This window comes from Drosophila hydei, unplaced genomic scaffold (assembly GCF_003285905.1).
Source record: "Drosophila hydei strain 15085-1641.00,03,60 unplaced genomic scaffold, DhydRS2 tig00008137-arrow-arrow-pilon, whole genome shotgun sequence".
Classification (NCBI taxonomy): domain Eukaryota; kingdom Metazoa; phylum Arthropoda; class Insecta; order Diptera; family Drosophilidae; genus Drosophila; species Drosophila hydei.
In genome coordinates this window covers 1,122,766-1,134,220 of record NW_022045845.1, presented here as the reverse complement: position 1 = coordinate 1,134,220, position 11,455 = coordinate 1,122,766, and the positions used below count along the sequence as shown (strand labels likewise).

Genomic DNA, 11,455 nt, shown 5'->3' with positions numbered 1-11,455 from the left:
TCTGTACTTTACGTATTTTCTTCTTTTGTTTTTGGGCGAGTCATGAATAATTGCATTTCTAACATTACTTGACTTTCACTTTATCAGCAATAGATTAGAACAGTACACCCTATAACTCACACAGAAGGAACCCATCATAAAATACTTTATTTTCGTCTGTTTTCCTTTCTTTCTTTTTGGCAACACGTTGGATGCGATAAAAGTATTACCGCATACGTAATTTGACAGAAATACAAAAAAAAATGTATATACATATATTACCACGTAAAATAAAGCAAATATTTAAAAGAAATTCCATTTTTTCCGTGACGTCAACTGTCTATTATATTGGTTTAGTCACAAATCTGACATTTTCGTGGCTTTGAGCTTGCAAACATTAATTTAAGACTTGGCAGTGAAAACCTGAAAAGTCAGAATATATTTATTTATTTACGTGTGTTAAGTTCAATTCATTTAAGTGTTCTCCGACTAAGCAATACTCTATTTGCAGTACAGAAAAAAACTAAACTGATATTTTTGTACACCTTTCATAAGATTTATTTTGCAATCATTGCCTTGTTGAGAAAGTGTAAAATTTAAATTTACTTTTCACGTGACACTCAAATAATCGTATAATGCCGAAAATCTGACAGATAAAAGATTAAAAACTCAGCGAGAGCGAAAGTCGATAGAGATCGGTGAAAGAGAAAGAGAAGTAGAGACATTTATAGAGAGAAAGAGAGAGAGATAGAATTGAATATCAATGTTTTTGTAGTTTTCATTCAATATATAAAAAAAAATGGACTCAACTAGACATTATACTCTAAACATAGATAGATTGAGTCACGATCAGGCACTAAGAGTTGACACTTGCTGTGTTAATGTATTTGCATGCTCAGCCCCGTATTGAGGTATTTGAAGTCGCTTTATGTGTGGCAGTGTGTGCGTGTGTGTGTTTGTGTGTAGGTGTGTGTGTGGTCATTGTCAGCACATCATAGAAATATTTGTTAATACCAAACATCAATATATATATATATAGAAATGTATTCATGTATATATATATTCTATAGATATCAGTTTATTTAGGAAAATGCCCAAAGAACGAGACATCGTAGCATAGTATTAAGCGCAGTAGCTGGCAACTTGTTTATTATTATTATATTTAGTTAGTCGTAGCATATCATTGGTTAGTAGAGAACGTAACATAAAACGTGTCTTTGGAAATAATACAATAGGAAGAAACTGAAACGAAACGTGTTGGACTTGCATTCATAGTGTTAGGCTCACCTTTCAACGGGGCACTGCATTTGCCTGGGTCGTGTCCCACAGTGCGTATGATGAATTTCCTAGATGTTGATTGTCGCTGGCAATCGCAGCGGCAGCGGCAGCGGCAACGGCAATGGCAACGGCAACTTTGACGACATCAGCGGTGCGAATGACAGCCACATCTATTGCTTTTATTTGCCCTATATATATGTGTGTGTGTGTGTATATGTATGTACATATGTGTGTTGGCTGTATGCACAACAATCTATATGAGTCATTCTATATCCGGCATTCACTTTGGCATTGAGTTGATTTTCCACGGCTCGTGCTGCTGCTGCTTCTGCTGCTGCTTCTTCTTATACCGATGATTATGCTGCTGTTGTTGTTGTTGCTGCTGCTGCTGATGTTTGTCTTATTGTTGTTGGCGTTGATGTTAATATAATTCTTGTTAATACTTTTCACTGATGTTTTGTTTAGTGTTTTTGTTTTCTTCTTCTTCGCTTGGCTTCTTGTGTGTTTGTTGTTGCTGTTGCTTTTGTTTTCTTTTTTAATTTAATTTTTTTCTCTTTATTTTACTTTTTTTTGTTCTTGTTTTATTTCACACGCGCGCGAAAAGGTGGGCCAAAGACAAGGCGTCGGCCATTTTGTCGTCTCTCACTCGTTTAGCAAGAAGAAGCTGCGCCTTGTTTTATTATTGTACTCGCATTAGATGTGCTGTGTTTTTATTATATTACAAAGGCTGAAGTTGTTGTTACTGAACAGTAATTGTTGAAAATGTATTGGATTTGTTATTCATATATATTTGGTGTATTTTGTGATCATTTCTTTGTAAAGAGGACGGCTTGACACGCATTTTGGATTATATATTTAACAGCTACCTGCAGAAAAACAATTTGAAGAAATGCAATTGATTAAGGTGCACAAATGAGTTCTGTTGCCTTGTGATCAAACTTGATTGGACCAATTGTCAGAGAGTCCTGCGGTCTCAGTTGGAGCACTTTTATTGTCTTGTCCTCGCTTTGGACATGGCTTCGCGTTTATATAATTGCTTTGCTTCATTAGACAGCTTTCAACTCCAGTGCATTTATCGTTATTATTATAAAAAATACATTTTGCGCTTGGCTAACAACTGCGGGTCAGCTGCAACAACAAACTGACCAAGAAGCTGCTTCACAAAAGGAAAATGGAGGCAAAACACTTGCTTCAAGCGGTATTTTGTTTTTGAGTAGCGTAGCAAAAGCATCTTACACAAAAGAGAAGAGAAGAAAAGAAAAACGAAAAAACGGAAAAACTGGGGAAATTGCTTAAGTTTTCAATGCGTTTTACTCAATTTGACTTCAGGTCGTTGTTAAAATTGGCGCATTAAGCGCAAAAGTTGTGGTCTCTGAACCCAAAAGCCTCCTAAAACTGGTCCCCGCCTCTCTGCCTGCGCAGATGTTCTTGTTATCGTTGCTCTTATATTAAATATAACGCTTGCTCGTTGTAAAAGTCAAAATAAATCGATAAATGGTTGCTACATAAAACAGAGCACAGATACAGACGCAGCCACAGACGTAGACACAGATACAGATACAGATACAGATACAGATACAGATACAGATACGGATACACAGCAAACAGCAGCAGTAGCATCGGCAGCAGCTACAAATACACAAACAACATCAACAACAACATCTAGCAATAAACAGCCTACCAACAATAACGACATAAAATGTTTTTTCACTGGCTCCTTGAATCGTCCTTTCACCAGCAGCAGTCATCCCATTCCTTCCCATACTCAACCTCACCCTCACACTCGCCCAACCCGCAGGCAGCTTCTCTGCCAATGTCCTACCCCACTCCACGAACCTGCTCATTCATGTACATACATTCATTCACATACATACATACGTAAGTATGTAACTTGGCCGAGCGGGAATGCCGACTCTCGTTCGTTGGCTTCGTCGTTCAATTTGCGCTGTATCGGTATGCGTGTGTGTGTGTGTGTGTGTGTGTTCGCTCGTTTATTCGCACGCCTGACTGTCTGCCGATTCGTTTTAACGCACTTCGTGAATGTGTGCGTGTGTGCTCGTATTTATGTGTGTATGTGTGTGTGAGTGTGCCAGTGCGAGTCTATCGGTTGGGGATGCTGCTCTGTACTCCATATTACCACATTTGGCATGGTCTGCTTTCCGCGTAAACAGGTACACACATATAAGCACATGTATACATAGTTGTATATATATTTATATACATACATATATTTATGTGTGTGTGTGTGCGTGTGTGTGTGCTGCTCCTACATTTGTTGGGAAAAATCAATTAAAATTTAACGCACGTTCCGTACGCACTTTATGCGAACCCCTTGCTGCTGCCTTTCCCATATTTATTTATTTTTGCTTTCTTTCGATGTTTCAATTCGTTTACTCTGCGAGACGCGAATTTAATTTGTCTCATTTGAATTTTAATTAAAAACTTTTACAGGTTCAATAACTTGCAAATGTTCTAAGAAAGTAGAAAAGAAAACAAAGAAAGCTGCGCCCAAAGTGAAAATTGGCTCGCATCTGATTTCCATGTAACAGATGTTCGCTAAATCCGAACTCGTTATTGTTGTTTGTTTGTTCGTATGTCTGCGTGACACGCAAAAAGAAGGCGTGCCGAAATTTTAATTCGTTCTGTCAGTAATTTAAATACTGATTGGGCAAGGCGTAGGCCGTGCGTCTAAACAGAGCCTTGTTTACCCACATTTTAATTGGCGCTTAAGCCCACGAAACGTGAATGGGCTTAGAATCGTTTGAAAAGACATGAAAACTCCAATTTAATAGCGAGATCTTCTGAGTTATAAAAAGATGGATCGATTGAGAATCGTGCCTCCTGACTATGATAACTACTTGAGTGTGAACTCAATATGAAGATTCTCTTATAGTATACACAACTTGTTACTGACTTCAGTTACGCGCTTAGAAAACTTAAAAAAGAATCTAATATAGAGTAATAAAATCTGGTATCTATATACAAATACCTTGAAGTAAATAAGGAGATGCCTTATAGCAAATATGTTAGGAGTAGATAAAACATTTTGTAAGACTCTTTGGTCTCGATACCAAACTGGATCAGAAGACTTTTTCTGGTATTTGATTTGTTTCGTATATTCCCCGTATATAAGCACAAATAAGTATTTCCTTAAAGTATATAGAAGATTTAAAAGTATAAAGACTAGTCAATTATAATTACGTGAATTTCCATGTGAGTAAAAGCAATCACAGGCAGACTGTACTCTGTCCATACTTTAAGCTCGTATCAACATCAACTTGCACCAACATTTTGTATAACAATTTTTGAGCTCACGATCCAAGTGGCAAAAGTATTTGTGGCACATTGAAATTTATTTTATTCTCAGAATAGGCAAAACTTTGAATTTATTTAGACTTTTCTTTCTGTAATTATATGACCCAATTGGAGAGGCTTCTAATCAACACTGAATCAAGCACAAGACACATTAATAGAGTTGCGTAACTGTACTTGGCTAGGCGCCACGACAACCTGTTATGCGAAGATGCAGGGTTGCATTTGCCCAGATGCAGTAGCTGAGGTTGTCATGGATATTGTCCGGGCCAATGCATAAATATCGAGATCCTGCGCACAAAAGGTAAATATAATTTGATTGTGTGTGAGGGTAGTGCCTATAATTGAATCAGGCCTGCTTGATGAGTCTGGTTAAATGTGGCACAACGTCGCAAACAAACAAGCAACAAAGCAGCGATTAAATTAAAACTGAATGGCGTTTGCCATTTGCCGTTTGCCGTTTGCCGTTTGCCGTTGGACTCTTGGCTGGCTTGTCACTGTTCAAGTAGCGGAAAATGGGTGAAGGTCAGCTGCGTTAACAGTGTGGCCCTGTCCCCCAAATGCAGTGGTAGTGGCAGTGGCACGGCCTCTCCATGCGCCCAGTAATGCTAGAAGGCCATTAACTAAATACAGTTGCAGCAGCCCTGGCCACAATATCAACTGCAATTGCAATTGCAATTGCAACTGCTGCGAAGCACACGGAGACACCAAATACATATACAGATGCATAAACATGCTGCATACGAACAGGCGCACATCCAAACACATATGTGTGTGAGTGTGTGTGTACACACACATTGTAACACGCATGCACGTAATACAACAAAAACAACCCCCACCCCCAAACTGGTCATATTTACTCAAACTCAAATGTTTTCATAATTTTACCCACACACACACACACACACACACACGTACACACTGATAAATCTTGAACTGGCGCCACTTCACTCCTTTGCTGCTCCATAAAACCCAAAGACCCAGAGTCTGCTAGCTCGCAAGCAGCAACGCTGCTGTGCTTGTTGTTGTTTGCTCTCTAGCCATTCCAACCCCTCCAATTACTCACACATTCAACGAGCACTCATTTAAACGAAGCACCCAATGCTCACAGCATAACGGCAAAGTTAACTCTCGCTGTAGCTGTGGCTGTGGCTGTAGCTTTAGCTGCGGCGTTCGGCTTGGAGGCCGCATTCGTTAAATGCTGAAAGTTCGTGTTTCCTTTGTTCGTGCGCTTGAGCTTCGGCAACGTTTATCCTTTTTGGCTCTATATCTATATCCGAATGATGCTGATGCTGCTGCTGCTGCACAGTGGGGCACACATGGCTGTTTTATGAATAACTTTGGCACACGAATTTTATATTTGGCAAGTATTTCTTGGAAACATGCGAAAAGGTTGACTTACTAAAATATATGCGATTGCTTTAAGTCGATTGATTTGAATGTATTTACTACGTTGTTGTGGCAGTGTGCACTCGTACCGTACATCGTTTGTGCCTCTTTGTTTACATATATATATATATATATTTCAATTCGTATAAGTGTACATATAAATATGCCCATGCATGTCTGTATGTCATGTGGTTTATTAATTCTGCTGAAATGTATCTGTACCAGAGTGCTTGTACTTGTGCCTGTTTCTCTCACTGTGTGTGTGCGCGTGTATGTGTGTATGTGTGTATGTGTGTATGTGGGCTACTATGTTTCTATGCTTCTCCCCGTGGAGTAAGGCTAAAACTTTTGCTGCCAACTCCCTTCGATGACGCCAAAGACGACAAGTTATTTGCGTTCTTGTTGTTGCTTGAGTGTGCGTGCGTGTGTGTGTTTGTGTGTGCCTTGAAAAAGTTTAAGGCAACTTTTTTTGTCATTTAATTGTTTCTCATGTTTTTGTGAATCGTGTGTGGCTGCTCGACTTGTTTCTCTCCTTGCTGCTGGGCATTTATATTTGTTGTTGTTCTATTTAATATATAAATATATATATCACTCACTCTCTCTTTCTCTATAGTATATATAGCATTTGATTGACAACATATATTAGTTACAGTTATAGATAAATTATCATTACACAAGTCTGAGTGAAAATGGAAAATTAAACTAAAATTTAGTTGAAAATACTTAAATTTTAAATCTAGCCTCAATGAATGTTTCCTAGCCTCACAGCTGCAGTATGAAGTTGCCTGGCATCACACACACCTACACACACACACACACACACCTATACACACTCGCACTCTCACACAAGTGCAAAGATATTCAAACGTAGAATTATGTTGAGCCATTAGGTCGCTTTCGTAGTCAGCTGGGCGACCAAGTCTTTGGCTTGGCAGGGCATAGAGCCTCCAGCATTCTGTTGTAATATGTATGTATCTGCACATGTACATGTAAATGTAATCCCAACTCTCACACTGCACTGTAACATTTAGAATAATACTTGAATTTTTTTCACAGCTCAAAATGTGTGCCTTTGTTACATTCATCCATTACACGACATCCCATTGCCAGTGTGTACATATAAACTGAACATATGTAGGTATGTATGTACCTACGTACATACTTTTCACTTTATACAGTTATACACACACATAATTGTACATCAGCAGAGAACAGAAAGTTGCAATTTGTCACCAAATTTTCTTGACCCACAACAATAGATATAAACAACTCGAGATGGCAAAAATTATAATTAAATATTTCGTGCTTTGCTTGTTTGTTATTGTTAAATTTAGTTGATTATATTTCACGCACTTTTCTCACTATTTACCTTTTGGTTATTTAAAATTATTGAATTATCGTTTGTTATATACACGCGTTCTTCTTAGTTAAGTATGTGTAGATACATATATACATTATGTATTTATATACATGTACATATGCATGCATACATATGTTTTAAATGATTTGGAAACAACAAATGTTGGGCTAAAAAGTTTTGTCAGTTCTTTTTGGTTATTTTGCTTTAGTTCATTTGCTTTTCTCTATATATTTTTGTAGTGTAGAAAAAATTAAAAACGCGCCGTTGGTATAAAAATGTTTTAGCTTAGCGATTTTGACGTTTTGCATGCGAACCAACAACTATTTTGGCCAAATTCGCGTAGTCAGGCCAGAAGCTCTCTAACGAAGATGTTTCTTGACGCAGCAGCAGCAGAAGATAACGGCTGCTGTGAAAGAGAGTGTATATTATTGAGAGAGAAAGAAAGAGAGAGAGGAGTCAAAACAGAGAGAGAAAGAAAGCACATCAACTATTGTCAAACGAATTAAGCTTTTGTTTTGATGCTGGCGACTGCGCAATGCAATTATAAAATATTCCAACAGCATTGCCAGCTCAAAACATTTTCGATGTTAGTTTGAAAATAAGCGTTATTTATTTAAAGATACGAAGTTTTGCCAATTATTAAGTTAATTCTAAAAGATCAATTGTTATTATTAAGAATTAGTACTGAAAGTGGAAAACTTTTCGACGTTGCTTTGAAATTGGGCGGCCTTCATTTACCTACAGCATTACCAACAGCATTGCCAGCACAAACATTTTCGATATTCGTTTGAATTTGAGCAGAGTGCCCATGGAATTTGCGCAAGGCTGCGTTCGCACGGCATTGCCAACACAAGTTTTTTTCGACATTGGTTGAGCGGCCTTTTTAAAATAAGAAATGTTGCACAATTAATCGACACCTTTCGACCATTTTTGAAAACTTTACAGAATTTGTACAATTTTATTTTATATCAAATGGTATAAAATATATAATTTATATAATATAAAGTATAATATAATATTTTTATATATATTTTTTTTGTAATGACAAATAATTGAATTAGGTATTTCGTAATAAGATCATCTACATATAACTAAAGAATATATCTATATATATATCTATGCAAAATTTATATAAGAATATAAAAAAAATTAATGTTAAACAATTTTCCTATTATATATATATATATTTAAAGTTTTTAATCAACCCTTTATTAACTTAACTTAACTTGATCTATTCATAATTTATATTATTCGCAATAGCCTCATTCGATTCAATATGATTATAACAAATATTAATATTAATATTATTAATAAAATTTGTTATAGAAAAATACATAATTTGGAATGCAATTCATTTTGAATAAAAACTATAATATTGTAACTATATAAAAGTATTTTACACTTGCATACATATAAAGAAAGCTGTACTTCCGTGTATGCAGTCATTTGTTGAAAATTTTGGTGCTGCTTTTATGACAGTGTATAGACAGTTAATGACTTCGACAGAACAGCGCTCATAACACGGATCTGTACACAATTGTACGTCGAGCGAGAAGAGGCAGAACTATCACGTGAACGATGATCGCGTTTTCGGATCCGCAGGCAAAACAAAAACACGAGTGCGTGAGCCATGGCTACGGGTAGGCAGACAACGAATAATGATAACGCACAACCGAAAACCCAAGAAAAGTTTCTTTAAAATAAATACACAACAAAACAACGACAACAGCAACAACAACAACAACGCACACACATGTAATGAAATAGGACTGAAGACGGGGTAGACAGCGTCGGCGGCATCGATTGCCATGCACAGATTTTCGTTTATCAGGCGACGATGACCTGTTATGGAACCGTGCCAGACTATAAATAAAGCCGGTCTCGTGCGACTCGCTATCAGTTCCGTTTAAAACGTGCCCGGCAAGGTACAGGCTAACCACAATTCATAAGCAACTGCTCAGGATGATCATGCAATTATTTGCATTTGGTGCGCTCATCGCGCTAGCTGGCGGACATGGTAAGTCCTAAGGTCGCAGTAAGTCGAGCAAACTGAAACTAAAGCTCCACTCACACATCTAGTGCTGCCGACACGTGATGCTGAGCGGCGCATGCATCCGCTGTTTGAGGGGGCAGCGATCCATCAAGGGGCAAGGCGCTTTAAGCGCGGGTACATGCCAGAGATGACGTTCGCATCCCAAAGGGTGGAGCAGTATGCTGATTATTGGCGCAGTCTAGCCAGCCAGACACTGGAGCAGCAGCTGGAGAGCAAAATGAGGCTGAACACACAACTGGCCAAGAATACAATTCTGTTTTTGGGCGACGGCATGTCCATACCGACAATAACCGCCGGTCGGGTCTATCTGGGTGGCGAGGAGAAGCAGTTCGCCTTCGAGCAGTTTCCGTATGTGGGTCTCAGCAAGACGTACTGCGCCAACATGCAGGTTGCTGACTCGGCTTGCACGGCAACCGCCTACTTGGGTGGCGTCAAAGCCAACTATGGCACTGTGGGCGTTACGGCTGCTGTCCGTTTGAAAGACTGCCAAGCTCAAGCTCAGCCGGAGAACCATGTTGCATCTATAGCGGCCTGGGCACAGCGACAGGGCATGTCCACAGGCCTGATCACGACGACATCCGTGAGTCATGCTTCCCCGGCTGGTGTATACGCCCACGTCGCAAATCGCGACTGGGAGAACGATGCAGATGTCAAGGCCGATGATGCTGATCCCACAGTTTGTACGGACATTGCGTCACAGCTGATCAACGGTGAAGTGGGTCGCAATTTGAATGTGATCTTAGGCGGTGGTAGCCAAAACTTCTTACCCGAACATGTGAGAGATCCCAGCGGAGTCTTCGGTAAGCGTAAGGACGGGCGAAATCTCATCGAGGAATGGCAGCGGCAACACACCAACAGCGCCCACTACGTGCACACGCGTCGGCAGCTGCTGGAGCTTAACAACCAGACATCTCGTGTGCTTGGCCTGTTCGCTCCATATCATATGCCGTATCATCTGGATGCCGATGCCGCGGAGCAGCCAACATTGGAGGAGATGGTGCAAGCGGCGCTGGGCATACTGGAGCGGCAGAGCGCCGGTCGAGGCTATTTCCTATTTGTTGAGGGCGGCCGCATCGATCATGGGCACCACGACACGTTGGCGCTGCGCGCCATCGACGAGACGGCGGAGTTCGACAAGTCGGTGCGATGGGCGCGTACGCACAGCAGCGTGGATGACACGCTGATTGTGGTCACCTCGGATCACTCGCACACCATGTCGCTGGCGGGCTATTCGAGTCGCAAGAACGACATATTTGGCATCAATGATGGCCAATTGGCCGCGGACGACTTGCCCTATGCCACCCTGAGCTATGCCAATGGACCAGGCTACAACAGCAACTATCTAAAGGAGGATGGCGGCACCGTCAAGCGTAAGAATCTGCGCTCCATCAACATGAAGAACAAAGACTTCATGTTCCCGACCGCCGTGCCGCTGGCGTCCGAGACACACGGCGGCGACGATGTCGCCGTCTTCGCCAGTGGACCATATGCCCACCTCTTCACCGGGGTCTTCGAGCAGCACTTTATACCACATGCCATGGCCTATGCATCCTGCCTGAGCGGTGCGCGCAGCATGTGCTCAGACACAAGTATTACCCGACTTTGGAGCTCTTAGACTACTCCCAAAATCAATAGTAATTATTGTATTTATGTAACTTATGACAAAAACTCTATTAACTAAGGTATTTAATGCAATGGGTTAGATTTTTAAATATACCAGTAGATTTTACAATATTAATCTGTGTATGCATGGGAAAATCGGTGCACACATAGGGAATTTATGATATACATAAAATATAATACATATCATTATGCTATATAGTCCACAATTTGTCGAGAATCACAATAAATTTTCTACTTTGGATGAAAAAGTAATGGCCTTTTATTTAAATTAAGAACATTTGTTAACGCCTAACTCTTGAATTATATGTATTAAATTAATTTTAAAAAAAATTAGATTTAGTAGCAAAAAATAAACTGCAAAAATCAATATTAAAAATTTTCAAGCTGCCACGTTCTGTTCACACAAAATGCTTTGACTGTTCTTAACCTACAATTTAAATCAAATTATACGAATTCCCATA

At 39.6% G+C, this 11,455-nt stretch overlaps 1 protein-coding gene across 1 annotated transcript; it reads left to right on the top strand.

The window, feature by feature from the left end:
- Window positions 1-9,229: 9,229 nt before the first annotated feature.
- Window positions 9,230-11,077, top strand: LOC111593691 (alkaline phosphatase). Its single transcript, XM_023306590.2, has 2 exons — window positions 9,230-9,335; window positions 9,398-11,077. The coding sequence occupies exons 1-2, from the start codon at window positions 9,281-9,283 to the stop codon at window positions 10,984-10,986; spliced, it is 1,644 nt and encodes a 547-aa protein (XP_023162358.2). The 5' UTR covers window positions 9,230-9,280; the 3' UTR covers window positions 10,987-11,077.
- Window positions 11,078-11,455: the final 378 nt, after the last annotated feature.